Below are 15,635 nucleotides of genomic sequence, written 5' to 3'. Positions count from 1 at the left end.
CTACCTGCCCAACTGACTTGAAGAGATCCATATTTGTGCCCATTCCAAAGAAAGGTGATCCCACAGAATGTGGAAATTATCAAACAATATCATTAATATCGCATGCAAGTAAGATCTTACTGAAGATAATTTAAAAATGTTTGCAGTAGTATATTGACAGAGAGCTTCCAGAGGTGCAAGCTGGATTCAGAAGAGGATGTGGAACAAGGGAATATCATAGCTGCGGTCAGATGGATCTTGCCTCAAGGCAAAGAATACCAGAAAGATGTTTACTTGTGCTTTATTGACTATGCAAAGGCATTTGATTGTGTGGATCATGACAAATTATGGGTAACATTGAGAAGAATAGGGATTCCTGAACACTTGATTTTACTCATGAGGAACCTGTACCTTGATCAGCAGGCTGTCGTTCGAACAGAACAAGGGGCCACTACGTGGTTTAAAATCAAGAAGGGAGTGTGTCATGGTTGTATCCTTTCACCATACTTATTCAATCTATATGCTGAGCAAATAATTCGAGAAGCTGGACTATATGAAGAAAAATGTGGCATCAAGATTGGAAGAAGAATCATTAACAACCTGAGATACACAGACGATACAACTTTGCTTGCTGAAAGTGAGGATGACTTAAGGTGCTTACTGATGAAGGTTGAAGAATACAGTCTGCAGTATGGATTAGTCTCAATATAAAGAAAACAAAAATCCTCACAACTTGACCAACGAACAGCATCACAATAAATGGAGAGAAGATTGAGGTTGTCAAAGAATTCACTTGCTTGGTTCTACAATTGATGCCAAAGGAAGCAGCAGTCAGGACATTAGATGATGTGTAGCACTGCGAAGGTCAACCACAAGGAACTGTTTCAAGTGCTGAGGAGCAAGGATGTCTCCTTGAGGACTAAGGTGCGCCTGACACAATCCATAATATTTCCAATCATCTCATATGCATGTGAGGACTGGAAAATTAATAGGGAAGACCGAAGAAGAGTTGATGCTTTTCAGTTGTATTGCTGGCAAAGAATGCCAAAAGTACCATGGACTGCTAAAAGAACTAACAGATCTTTCCTGGAGGAAGTGCACCCAAAATGCTCCTTGGAAGTGAGAATGGCCAGACTTCGTCTCACCAACTTTGGTCATGTGGTCAGAAGGGACCATTCCCTGGAGAAGGATGTCATGCTTGGTAGGGTGGAGGGTTGACGAAAGAGGGGAAGGCCTTCAATGAGATGGATTGACACGGTAGCTGCGATGATGGGCTCAAGTATAGCAGGGATCATGGAGCTGGTGCAGGATCAGGCAGTGTTTTGTTCTGCTGTGCATGGAGTTGCTATGAGTCAGAAATGACTCGATGGCACCTAACAACAATATTATTAAACACAGACGTTCTCTGTTCTTGTTACCTAGTGCTACTCTGACAGTAATATACCACAAATTGGCTTGAAGGAACAGGAGTTTATTACTTCTGAGGAAGTTCTGCCCTGTCCCTTAGGGTTGCTATGAATCTGAATCAACTTGATAGCATTGAGTTTGTTTTTCTGGTTTACTCTCAATGAAGTGAAAGTTTAGCAGAAATGTGAAAACCACCAGACTTATATATCAAAATAGTCATTGTTGCTGTTATGTTGAAGATAAGTTAGGAGGTTATTACATAATCCAGGATAGAGGTAATGTTTGCTTGGAGAAGACTGGTGATAGATCAAGTGATTCAAGTCCTTTGCTCTGGAGTTTGGAGTCATTAAGTCCAAGTTCAAAGTGCCAGTCTCTAGGGGCTGGGTGAAAGCCCCTCGACCTTGGGCTTCAGTTCTGCCTCTTGCTCCTGGCCCACTGAAGCTAGAGGCATCTCCTCACCAGGTGCTACTGCCTGCTTGGGCTAACAAACCCAAGGTCAACAAATAAAAGTTCTGATGTTACCAAACCACATGGCAGGCCATTAATTCAAGTCCATTGAAAGTCCCAAAGTCAGCAGAGAATGGCAGGCTGCTGGAAAATGACACAGCTACATGTAGGGTTCAAGCGTGCCATAAGCTCGACAACATCCTCAAAGCTGTTTCTTATATATGGGAAGCAGACCATATACCCAAAGGCATCTACTCAGCTGCTCACAGTAGATTCCACCAGTCTCATCACAAGGAATATTACACTCAGCTGCCCAACCACTCAACCAGTCCTAGCCAAGTTGACACACAAACTTAACCAACACATTCTCCCTGACCTTTTGCTTTTAGCAACCAATTTAATCTAATTGTATCTGCATTTGATGTTTTCTGATTTATTTGTAGAATCCAGAATATTGTAGACACAAAGGAAAAATGTTATTAAGGATTAATAGTATACTGTAAATCAAAATTTGACTGAGAAAAATGCTTACTTTTGCGTAGAAGATTTATAAAATGAATCCTTTGCATTATATTTCTCGTGTGGTTGAATAAGTGGTTCACCATCATCCTATAAGGAATAAGATATGAATAATAAGTTAGGAGAAATCAGATATAAATATATAAATGGGAATTGCTATTATTCATCCTATTTTATTTTATTTTTTTAAATTCTGTTCCTTCATTTTTCTTCCTTCATAGAACCTCTGGGATTGACCAGATTTAACATTTTCCTGTTTTAACTCCATTGTTTTGGAAATTTATATTCCATTTATATTACTATAATGGTTAATATAAAATTTCCAAAATACATATTAAAGTTAATGTAAATTCAATGTTTTTCATGAGATGGTTCTTGAATTTTAAATACTGAAAAACAATTAGTTTTTAGCATCATGTAATTAAAAACTTTTAAAAAATCATTGTTTGCCTTGTCTTCTAATAATGCAAGACCATTAGCTCTAAAATACATCCCTCTTCCTTTCTTTCAAAATTAACTAATTAATTATATAATCATTGTTACTATGTTTAATGGGAGCTCTAGTAGCATAGTGCCTAAGGCACTTGACTGCTAACCAGAGGCTGGCGGTTCAAACCCACCAGCCACTCCTCGGAAGGAAGATGATGAGGTAATCTACTTCTGTAGTAATACTGCCTTGGCAACCCAAGGAGGGGTCGCTATGAGTCGGGGCCAACTCGATGGCCCATAACAACAACAACATGTTTAACAGTCAATAGTTAGCTATTTATTTAGCTTTTTCAAGATATTTTTACCAATTCCTTGCCTGTTTTTGCTTCTGTAATACTGGTTTTTGTTTTTTTTTCCCTTCCCGCCTTAGATTCTGGGTTCCATTCTCCTTAATAGTAGTTCTTTCAAGGATGTAAACTTCTTTTAATTCTGGTTTTCAATTTACCTGCAATTTCAAATACAATTCTAACTGGGTTTAGAATTCTATAGTATCTTAGATATATTTCATTGACTTCTGGTCTATATTGTTGCTTTTGGAAAATATATTGAATTTAATTATTTGAGCATATTTTATTTTTTATGTTGTTTCTCCTTTCAGGCTGTATTTGAAACTATCTTGGTTTTTCTACATTTACAATTTAATTTGCTTAAAAGGATATATTTTTGTTCATCTAGTTTAGGACTTGTTATGATTCTTCAATCTGAGAACTGAACATAAATTTGGACAATTCTGTTTTTACTTTTTAATTATCAATTATTTTTTTTATTTGTCTGCTTTTGGGATTCACATTAGATAAATATTGGAGATTTTCATTTGATACTCCAAGTCTCTTAATTTTTGATCTTTTATCGCTAATTCTTGTAGCTATTTTCCATTTTACTGTTAGGTAGTTAGTAAAAACAGGTGTAGTGAAACGGCCACAGGTAAAGCAGGTGTAGAGGAGAGTCCTAACCTAGGATCCTAATCAATTGTAGCCCTAACCAATTGTAGTGAGAGAAACAAACCGTGGGTTAAACCACCAGCCAGACAGGGTAGGCCAAGCAGCAACGCATACGCACTAGAGAAAAAGCATGCCCTTCATTTACCTTAAAATTCATTGTAATATCATGATAGGGAGCTCCGGTAGCGTAGTGCCCAAGGCACTTGACTGCTAACCAGAAAGCTGATGGTTCAAAGCCACCAGCCACTCCTCGGAAGGAAGGTTGGACAAATTCTTCCCTAGTGATACTGTCTCGGAAACCCAAGGAGGGGTCGCTATGAGTCGGGTCCGACTCCATGGCACATAACATAATATCATTATAATGAATTTGCATTGCAATTACCGGTCAACATAGAGTCAAATGAGCTAGATTCTGGGAAAAAACGTGTAGTAACCCAAAAGAGTTAGCTAGTCACTAGCTCTGGTAGCATAGTGCCTAAAGCACTTGACTGCTAATCAGAAGTTCAAACCCACCAGCCACTCCTCGGAAGGAAGATGGGGCAATCTACTTTCATAGTGATACTGCCTCAGAAACCCAAGGAGGGGTCACCATGAGTCGGGTCCGACTTGATGGTACATAACAACAACAAGTGTCAATCAAGCTAAACCTCCCACCTCAAAAGGAGGAGTGAAGGGAGGGCTAAGAACAGTACCAGGAAGCAAAATAGAGTAAAAGAAGAGATATTAAAAACCTCCAGGGCGCCGTGCCACTTGTGGATGCCTGTTCTTGTCTGTGAGAACATATCAGTAAACTTTGATTTGTTTACTGCTTAACTTTCGTTTTCTGTGTAATTCTTTTGCAGAAGAAAACAAGGAGGTAGGATCAAAACCCCTGAGGTTAACATTCTGGTGCTGTGACTGTGATAAGGTAAGATGTCTCCTTGCCAGTCTAGGCAGAAGGCTGCAGTTAAGCTTTGGAATTTTTTAGTTTAGGCTTCCTCCTCAAAATTTCTTGAATATCTGAGGCACTTTGGACCTCTATGCGCCTCTTGCACTCAGGGAAAATGTCTCTGTTTGGAGGAGAGCCTTTCCATCACTGCTAGCATGCTTGGATTCTTTTCAATTTTTCTCTGCCTTAAAGCATCCTAAATTTGCATGCCTATTTGCAGACCTTCAAACCTGCCAGTAGTCCCCTGCATTTCAATGTCAGCTGTTGCTTTCCCTCTTGAAACAAAAAGAGGCACTGCACCCTTACTGATCTCACACTCAAAATGTTTTTTTTCCAGCAGTTATGCCCCCTGATCCCTTTGAATCAATTCCAAAAAGGATCCCAAGGTTCATTGCTAGAGATAACACATAGCTGCAGGCAGTCATCTTTGGGCGTTAAGCTTTTGGGGGAACTGCTTCCAACACATGCTCTTAAAAATGCAAATTGAATAAATACATAGGAAAAAAAATTCTTACTCCCCTGTCCCTGTGCCAAATATGGGCAGAGAATTTACCCAGAAGGTCCTCCTGACCCAATAAATCCTTTTTTATTTTTTTTAAATGAATTTTATTGAAATATAATTTATGTACAGTGAAATACACAAAACTAAAGTGACATGGGCCAATCCATTTCTTTTTTTTTTTTTTTTTGCACCCTTGGCAACCAACAAAGAAAGTTTCCTCCATATATAAACCTTTCCTTGACCCTCCACAACTGACTTATTTCACTCAACATAATGTCTTCCAAGTTCATCCATGTTATGCTCTTATGCAGTGTTTTGCAGACTCTACGTTATTCTTTAATGCTGCATAACATCCTGTGTGTATGTACCATAGTTTGGCCATCCACTCTTCCGTTGATGGGCATGTATGTTGTTTCCATCTTTTTGCTATTGTAAATACTGCTGCAATGAATGTGCGTGTGCATATATCTGTACCTGTACTGGCTCTCACCTCTCTAGGATATATACCGAGTAATGGGATTGCTGGGTCAAATGGTATCTCCAAATCCAGCTTTCTGGTAGCATAGTGCCTAAAGCACTTGACTGCTAACCAGAAGGCTGGCGGTTCAAACCCACCAGCCACTCCTCGGAAGGAAGGTTGGGCAATCCTACTTCCGTAGTGATACTGCCTCCGAAACCCAAGGAGGGGTCGCTATGAGTCGGGGCCGACTCGATGGCAAACAACAACAACAACAAGGAATCACCATACTGCTTTCTACAGTGGTTGTATCACTTCACAGTCCCACCAGCAGTGTATGAGAGTACCAATCTCTCCACATCCCCACCAGCAATTGTTATTTTCTGCTTCATTGAACCTTGCCATCAGTGCTGGGGTGAGATGGTATCTCATTGTTGTTTTGATTTGCATCTCTCTGATGGCCAATGATCATGAGCATCTCTTCATGTATTTGCTGGTCTCTTGAATATCCTCCTTGTTGAAGAGTCTATTCATGTCTTCTGCCCATTTTTCAATTGGATTGTTAATCCTTTTGCTTTTGAGGTTTTCTATAAATCTTAGAGATAAGTCCCTTGCCAGATATGTAATTATAGACAAGTACAAATTTGTTGCTGTCATTTTTGTTATGTGCTTTTTTGTGGTGATTTCTTTGTTCATATAGTTTTTTGTGTTGAGCTTATTTTGTTTATGAATCGTGTTATCACTTCTTTCATTGTTATTGTTTTAGTATTTGTTAAATATTTGTACTGGTCCTCTTTTTTATTTTCCTGTGAAGGTTTATCATTTTTCTTTGAGCTTAGCCTGTGATTTATAGTTTTCTTCCCAAATTTAGAATAGTCTGTTCTATCTTGTAGTTGTCTTGACTTCCCTACCATTTAGAAGTTTTGTAACTACACAATTTTTTCCCTCTTTTTGTTTTGTTGTTGTCCTCATTTGTCAATTGATGTCTCTGGTTCCCTGTTTACAATATTGTAGGCTTATTTACTTTGGGTACTTCTGTAACTGGGTTGGTTTCTGGGTTATGTCATCATGTGTGTTAATGGTCAGTTGTTTGTTGTTGTTGATTCTTTGTCTAAAGGACTCCCTTTAGCATCTCTTGTAAGGTTGGTCTGGTTTTAACAAATTCCCTTAATTCTGTTTATCTGGAAATGTCTAATTTCATGATCATATTTGAGGGACAGTTTTGCTGGATATATAATTCTTGGTTGGAAATTTTTCTTTTTCAGGGTTTCATATATATCATCCCAACGTATTCTCACCTGCAGAGTTTCTGCCAAGAAATCTGAGCTTAGTCTTACTGGTTGCCCCTTGTAGGTAACTTTTCCTTTTTCCCATGCTGCTGTCAGGATTCTTTCTTTGTCTTTGATTTTGGTGAGTTTGATGATGATATGTCTTGGTGATTTTCTTTGGGGTCTATCCTGTTTGGGGTTCACTGGACTTCTTGAATGGATATATTCTCATCTTTTATCATACCAGGGAAATACCCTTGCAACAAATCTTTGAAAACTTTTTCTGTCGCTTTATTTGTCTCTTCCTATTCAGGAATTCTGATTATATGTAGGTTATTCCTTTTGATGGTATCCCACATGAATCCTAGGCTTTTATCACTTTGTTTTGATCTTTTTTTGATTGATCCCTTTCCAAAGAAGTATTGAGGTATTTGCTGTCAATCTCATGAATTCTGTCTTCCATTGATTGAGTTCTACTCCTTTGCCCATTCAATGTGTTATCTATTTCTGAAAATTTAGTATTATCTTCTGGATTTCTGTCTGCAGATTTTGTATCATGTCTAATTTTTCATTTATTTTGTCATTTTGTTCTTGTATTGTCTTTTGAAACTGTTATAGGATTTTCTCTATGTTTTCCTCAATTTTGTCAGTGTTTTCCTTGATCTGTCTCTCAGTTCACTGAAGATACTTAAATATGATTCTTTTGAATTCCTTATCAGGGAGTTCTAATGTTGCACCTTCCTCAGGGATGTGCTTTGGGCCTGTTTCCTGGTCTCGTGTTTCTCCTGTTTTATCTAGCTTCTTTGTGTGGACTGTGATGCTCTGTTGTCTCTGAGGCATTCTGACATTTTTGTGTTTATATTTAATTGGTGATTGTATATTGAAGTGACTTGCCTGAGATTTTAATTTTCTTTGTATGTTATCTATGTAATCCAGGTACTATGCTATACTCCTCTGTTCACTAGCTGGTAGCACTTAAACACTCACCACCTGCCTCCTTTCCTGTAGTCAGCCTCCATATGTCCCTGTTGTCATTGGCAAATGGAGCCTATTCTTAGGTCCCTGGAATCCTAATGAGAATGCTGTCACTTTAAATATCCAAAATGGCCACTGCTTGTAAACATTCATAATGGCTGCACCCTCGGTCAATTTAAATACCCAAAATGGCCACCGCTTATAAACATTCAAAATGGCTGTGCCCTCTGTCACTTTTAATATCTAAAATGGCCACTGCTTAGAAACAATTAAAATGGTTGCACCATCCAGACAGCCAAAAGTCCACAGCTCAGGTTGTCTCCCTCCTTGCTGTTTTCCTTCCTAGTCATAGGCCACCAGTACAGTCTTCCCTGCAGCCCTTGGCAACCAGGGCTGATCATTAGGTCAATTCTCAGGTCCCAACACCACTTGGAAATATTCAGGCTGTTGGTCCCATCAGAGTAGCTGACAGTCCACTGCTCTGACCGTCTCCGTACTAACTGTTTTTGTTCAGGTTTTTCCACTAGTTGGTGCCTAATCCACTTCTGTATACTTCCTTTCAAAGCTCAGGGCTTCTGGATCATCTTCTGTATCTCTGTCAATTGGTTTCTCTTTTCTTTTGTTGAAGAGGGTCTCTGTAACTTGTCTTCCTACTCCTCCATCTTTCCAATAAATCTTTTATTAACACCAACTATTGAGGGTCAAATACCCTCAGGCATTGCAGTTTTTGCTTCCCCTTATCAAAGTGGAAACTTTAAACCTGGATGTGTGCACAGAACCTTGTGTACTGGGTCAGTGAGGCTCTAGAACAATGGAAAGCTCAGCTTCAGCCTCCCTATAGGTATTCTTAGCCTCCATCCCTGTCCTACTAAGCCAGGATTGCTGTCATGTCCACCTTGCAATACCACTTTAGCCTAGCTAATGTGAGAATCTACACTAGGATTTGAGCCACATTTTACCAGTGGGCATCCACTAACCAAGAAGAAGTAGAAATTGTAGAACAAGCATAAGCATGCTACATGCACTTCTACAATGGGTCTGTGAAATGGAGATGTCTGTTTCACCCCATGGGACTTTTGGAGGCCTTGGAAGTCTGGAGTCTGCAGTTAGACCCCAGGATGTGGGCTCTCTGACTACTGTCTATCTCCTCTCTTAGATGGGAAACCAGCCTTTCCCTGGTTCAAACTCCACTGGACCATGTTTGCCCAACTCGTCTCAATTTGGCTTTCAGACTCTCCTTTAATCTAGATTCTGATTCACAGGAAAGAAGACACTTAAATATGCTTTCTTTCTCAGTTAGCCTAGCCTCTGACATTAGGCATAAACTTCAGAATTAGAAAAGGGCCCTAAACAACCCATCCAGGACCCTTAGATGTTGCCTTCAAAGCTTCAACAATTTAAACCAAAAAAAAGAGCTAAAGATCCAGGGAGCAAAAACAGAGTTACCAGATGCTAGCCACTGCCATTAGCAGAACCCTAAGGGGGCAGACTTATCCAAGGTTCCCTGGCCCCTTCACAAAAAGAAAACCCTGCTTCAGGTATAAACAAAAAGGTCATTGGAGTCAAGAGCACTCCATGATAAGGCCCCCACCAGGGCCTTGCCCAGTTTGTCATTAGACCAGACATTGGCAACACAATTGCCTTCCCCTGATGCAAGGGGATGACCGACACTCTCCTAGAGTGGCTCCTTTGGTGGCACCCTCCTTCATGCCCAATGGCTTCCTATGTCTCCTGGATACTCCTGAGGATTGACAGGCCCCGGCATTGGATTTAGCTCCAATGCAACCTATCAAACATGGCAAGCCTCGGATAACTCTCTCCATTGCAGACTTAAACCTTCAGCTCCTCCAGCTCATAATCCTCTATTGGCATCACCAGCTACCTTTAAGTGTCAGCCTGTATTGGTCACCAAAGTCCGGATCTCCAGACAACACTATCTGTAACTATATTCAAATACATATAATATGTTTTACTTATATGGTGGAATAGACATCACTCTCATTCTCCTGTCTGTCCTCTTGCTTATTTTCTGTGAGTGTAAATACAATCCAGCTCCTATTTTTTGGTGGGCTCTCTTCTGTCCTCAATGGGAACCACCCATAACTCCCTCTATATCCTGTTCCACTTCTCTTTTCTAATCTAAACTGTACACTCATATCTCCTGACCAATAAAAAGCTTTATATCTATTTCAGCAAACAACTACCCCACGTTTATGACATCAACTCACCATTTCACTATACATTTCTTCAGGAGTACTTCAAACCTCCCAACAATACCTCAAACAAACTATTTGTTGTCTACTTCCTCTTTAGATGGGAAACCAAGAATCCATTTCAGCAGGAACTCCATTTCACTGCATTTTGTCCAACTGGTCCCAATTTGACCCTCAAACTCTCAAGAAGAAGAGATTAATATTTTATTGCAACACTGCATGGACCCAATAAAAACTGGGTGATGGGGAGACCTGGACCCCATCAAATGGGAGTATAAATTTTTGTACTCTTATGCAATTAGATTAATTCTGTAAGAAGCTGGGTAAGTATTCAGAAATTCCATATATGCAGGCTTTCTTCCTTTCATAAGATAAACTTAACCTTTGCCCATTAATGCAAAGGGTTCAGGGTGCAGGCCCTTGAAAGCCTCCCTCTGCCTCACCTGTATTACCTCCCTACCCAAGGTCCCTAAGAGAAAAAACCCTATCCCAGAGTGCAACATGCCAACAAAAAATAACCCCTCTGCCAAATGATACACCCTCATAGAAGCGGCAGGAGAATTCGATCCCAAAAACCTTTCACCCTAGTGGAACTAAAACATGTTAAAGCTGAGTTGGTGAGCTATACAGAAAATCCTGAGCAATATGTTGAAGCTTTCCAACATTTAAACTTAGCTTATGAGCTGTTCTGGAAAGAAGTAATGGTAATATTTTGCCAGACCACGGCAGATTTTGAAAAAGAGCAAGTAATCAAAGGGACTCTCAAGTTTGCCAATGGTCTCCAGGTGTCAGAGCCAAAGTACCCATAGGAGAAACTGCAGTTCCAGTGGTAGACCCCTCATGGTATTACAAAAGCATTGATGACCAGTGGTCATGGAAAAACATCCTCCTGTGCATCCAGGAAATATTGATTAAAAAGGGGTAAAGAAAAAGCCATCAATTATTCCACTGTCTCAGCAGTTAGCCAAGCACCAAATGAGAATCCAGCAACCTTCTCAGAAAGGCTGAGAGAGGCCCTAAGGAAACATACTAGTCTAGATTTAAATTCCTATGAGGGGCAAGTAATACTTTGAGAAAAATTTGTATCTCAGTCAGCCTCTGATATCAGGAAAAAGTTTCAAAACCTCATGCTGATCCCAGGAACCTCACTGGATGATCTAATTATTAGTCCCAGTACCAATTTTCACAATTGAGATGGGGAGCAAGAGGTGAGAGCTGGAGAGCAGAGACAGAAAGTAAGGCACACCCAAATATTCGCCTCCCTAACAGATCACCCTTCTGGGAGGAAGGAGACTGACCCACAAAGTGTTACATTTGTCACCAAACTGGCCACTGGGCCAAAAATTGCCCAAATCGTCACAGGCCACCCAAGGGCCCCTGCTATAAATGCAAAAACTATGGACAGTGGACAGCACTCTGTCCTATGGGGCTCAGGCCCCAAGAGGAGAGTCCCAACCTGAAGCTGGAGATGGCAGCCCTCTTGGACGGAGGTTGCCCACTCCAGTAAGCCCTAACACAGACCATCACTGTCACTGTACTGGGGCTCAGGGCTCCTCTAGATGTGGCAGGTAGGCCAGTAAATTTTCTTCTGGATACAGGGGTTGCCTACTCTGTATTAACCCCCTTCTCTGGTTCCCTCACCTCCCAAACCTGCAGAGTAGCAGGTATATTAGGAAAGTCAATCAAGCAGGCATTCATGGAGCCCCTTAGATGTCTAGGGGACAATTTATATTTCACTCACTCATTAGTAGACCTGAATGCCCTGCCATCCTACTGGGCTATGATATGCTTGCTAAATTAGGAACTGTGTAAATGTAGGAACAACTCCTCATTCAAATGAATCCCTGCAAATGACACTCTCTACAACTCAGGATTCCCCAGTCATCCTAAAAAAGTGGGAAACAAACATTGACCCCAATATATGGGATAAAGGACTTCTTGGATTAGTAAATCAGCCACACCTGTGGTAATACAACTAAAAGACCCCTCTGTATTTCCTCGATAGAGGCAATGCCCTTTAAAGCCAGACGCTTGTTCAGGATTCCAGCCACTTATTACCGAATACATACAGCATGGGCACCTAATTCCCATAAATTATCCATGTGACACTCCAATTCTTCCAAAAAAAAAAACAAAAAAAAAAAACAAAGCTTGAACATACCAAATGGTTCAGGACCTCTGTATTATCAATGAAGCAGTAATTCCCATATACACAGTGGCTCCTAACCCGTATATCTTACTTAGAACTATCCCTAAAACCAGCCAATGGTACAGTGTAACAGACCTTAAAGATGCTGTCTTTTGCACTTCTTTAGCCCCTCAGAGCCAATTATTTGCCTTTGAATGGAACATAGGGACAGTCAGAAATTCTCAACTTACCTGGACTCAGTTGCTGCAGAGATTTGGGGATTCCCCCCATTTATTCAGATAGGCCTTCGGAAAAGACATAAATGAACCCTCTCTGAAAGGGGTATCACTCCTCCAATATGTGGGTGAGCTCCTCATTTGCTCCCCATCCAGCGAAAAGTCAATAGTACATGCAACAAAGACTCTTAATTTTCTAGCACAAAAAGGATTACAAGATCTCCTGAGCTAAGGCCCAGTTAGTCCAGCAAGAAGTAATATATTTAGGCATTATACTCTCAAGGGTCAAAAGAGGTCTATCACTAGACTGAGTGAAAGCTGTAGTACCTGAATCCCAAACAAAGAAGCAATCGAGAGCATTTTGGGGACTAACTGGATTCCGTAGAATCTAGATACCCAGTTATAGCCTAATTGCCAAACCTTTATATGAAAACCTAAAAGGGAAAAATGACCTTTACCTCTTAGAATGGGGAAACAAAGCCAAGCAGGAGATCAACTCAAATCATTTTTGCTACAGGTCCTGGCCTTAGGCTTACCTGATCTTGAAAAGAATTTCAAATTATATGTTCATGAGAGGGAGGGGCTTGCTTTAGGGGTACTATCGCAAGAATTAGGGCCAGCCTACCAACAGGTGGGCCACTTGTTCAAGAGTTTGGATAATACTGCTGCCAGTTGGCAGCCTTTCCTATGGCAGTAGTGGCAACAGCCATCTTAGTTTAGGAAGCAACTAAATTTACACTGGGATGGCCAATCACCATCTGAACCAACCACAGAATCATGGATGTACTAGCTGCAAAGGATCATAACTGGTTTTCAGAGAGCAGATTACTTCAATATCAAGCAATGCTGCTAGAAAACCCTGACCTCCAAATTCAGCCTTGTGCAAACCATTTTGTTACCTAATAACAAGGCAGAGCATGAGGACTCTCTATTTTGGTATTCATTTATAGAACTACTATCCCACAGCTACCTCCCCCGAGAAGACCTATCAAGCATTCCATTATAGAACTCAGATGAGGAATGGTTCACTGATGGGAGTAGCTTTATCCAAGAAGGTATACAGAAGACAGGGCATATGCAATGGTTTCCCTGGAAAAAGTGATAAAACCTGAGCCTTTACCAGCAGGAACCTCAGCCCAGCTAGCTGCACTTATTGTCCTTACCAAAGGTCTCAAATAGGGTAGGTCAAGAAACTTAATATTTTTAAAGATTCCAAATAGGGATATTTGGCCCTCCATGCACATGCCACAGTATGGAGGGAAAGGGGATATCTTATCACCCAACAAAACCAAACCAAACCCACTGCCATTGAGGCGTATCCAACTCATAGCAACTCCTCCTTGAGTTTCCGAGGGGGTATCACTCTGGAAGCAGATTGCCCAACCTTCCTTCCAAGGAGTGGCTAGTGGGTTTGAACCACCAGCCTTCTGGTTAGCAGTCAAATGCCTTAGGCACTACACTATAGTTGTTGTTGTTGTTTGCCGTCGAGTCGGACCCGACTCATGGCGACCCCTCCTGGGGTTTCTGAGGCAGTATCACTACGGAAGTAGATTGCCCCATCTTCCCTCCGAGGAGTGGCTGGTGGATTTGAACCGCCAGCCTTCTGGTTAGCAGTCAAGTGCCTTAGGCACTATGCTACCAGAGCCCCCAGGCACTACACTATAGAGCTCCTCCCAATTAAGTGTGGGACCCCAAATAGCAAACTTATTAGAAGCTGTTCTAAAACCCTGACAAGTAGCAGTTATCCATTGTAAAGGGCATTGAAAAGGGCACTATAGCTAAAGGGAACTGAGACACCAATAAGGCAGCCTGGGAAGCAGCTCTACAAGGTAATTCTTCCCTATTAAGTGCCTTGGTCCCAGAGATGAACTCCCTTCCAGAATCTCTATATACTCCAAAGGAAACAGCAGAGGCATAAAACTTTAACTTCTCCCTCCTACCTGGAGGTTGGTTTAAAAGGGACCAACATTTGTGGTTACCTGAGGGACTATACTGGGAAACAACAAAGGCCCTCCATGATATCACACATTTTAGCTACAAACCTCTACTTACTTTATTTGAACAAGTCTTCCATGCTCCAGACTTCTCCAAAGTGGTCCAGCAAGTAGTGGCTCAATGTCCCACCTACTAAACCAATTCTTCTCAAGGAGCTCTGCAGGCCAAATTAGCAGGTCTCATGCACAGAAGAGGAACATATCCAGGGGAGGACTGACAAGTAGATATCATGCAATTCCCCCCTAGTTGGGGAACCAAATACCTTTTGGTGTTTGTGGATACTTTCAACTATTGGATTTAAGCTTACCCCAGCCACACTGAAAGGATTAGGGAAGTTGTCCAGAGACTGCTACAACAAATTATCCCCAGGTTTGGACTTCCCAAATCTCTTCAGAGTGACAATAGGCCATTCTTCACCTCCTAAATATCCCAATTAGTCTCAATGGCATTAGGAATATCCTACTACTTACACTGTGCCTGGAGTCCCATCCTCTGGTCAAGTTGAAAGGGCTAAACAATACCTTAAACAGATTATTAGAAAAATTATGCAGAAACCCGGATGACCTGGTGAGCTGCTCTCCTTCGAGTATGCTCAGCCCCTAGAGGGACAATGGCTAAAAGCCCCTTTAAAATCCTGTATGGGAGACCTTTCCTTTCCTCCCACAACTGCTGTAGCACAGTTTCAGCAGGCCATCCAACAAGCAGGTGCAACCACCACGTGGGAGGAGAACAAAGTTCCTCTTTCCTTTCTAGGAGACCTAGTCCTTATCAAAGTCTGGAAGGATGGGTTTCCTAACTCACAGCTTCAGCCTATTTGGAAAGGACCTTACCCTGTTTTACTCTCTACTAGTACAGCAGTCAAGGTGCCAGGAAACAGTGCCTAGATTCACCACCCAAGAGTGAAAGTGTGGAAGCCTCCTTGTCCCAATGCATCACATGAAATGGCAGACAAATATTCATGTGAACCTCTCGAGGACCTATGGATAGTTTTTCCCAGGAATCCTACTAATTCAGATAAGTTTACCCCAAGGAATGATTCCACACTCCCCAACAGCTTTTGTTGTTGTTGTTGTTGTTATGTGCCGTCGAGTCAAACCTGACTCATAGCGACCCCTCCTTGGGTTTCCGAGGCAGTATCACTACGGAAGTAG

The 15,635-nt window shown here is 41.3% G+C and overlaps 1 protein-coding gene across 1 annotated transcript in view; it reads right to left on the bottom strand.

Moving 5' to 3' along the window:
* The window catches only part of SPATA48 (spermatogenesis associated 48), a 191,187-nt gene that overhangs the window by 76,320 nt on the left and 99,232 nt on the right, over positions 1 to 15,635 (bottom strand). The window contains exon 3 of the mRNA XM_007943934.1: positions 2,366 to 2,442. Coding sequence (XP_007942125.1) covers positions 2,366 to 2,442 — 77 coding nt within the window. The remainder of the gene's footprint in view (positions 1 to 2,365; positions 2,443 to 15,635) is intronic.

Source organism: Orycteropus afer, unplaced genomic scaffold (genome assembly GCF_000298275.1).
Source record: "Orycteropus afer afer isolate SDZICR_OR568_19922 unplaced genomic scaffold, OryAfe1.0 scaffold00115, whole genome shotgun sequence".
NCBI lineage: Eukaryota > Metazoa > Chordata > Mammalia > Tubulidentata > Orycteropodidae > Orycteropus > Orycteropus afer.
Note: the sequence above shows the minus strand (reverse complement) of the source record. Positions and strands in the feature narration are given on the sequence as shown.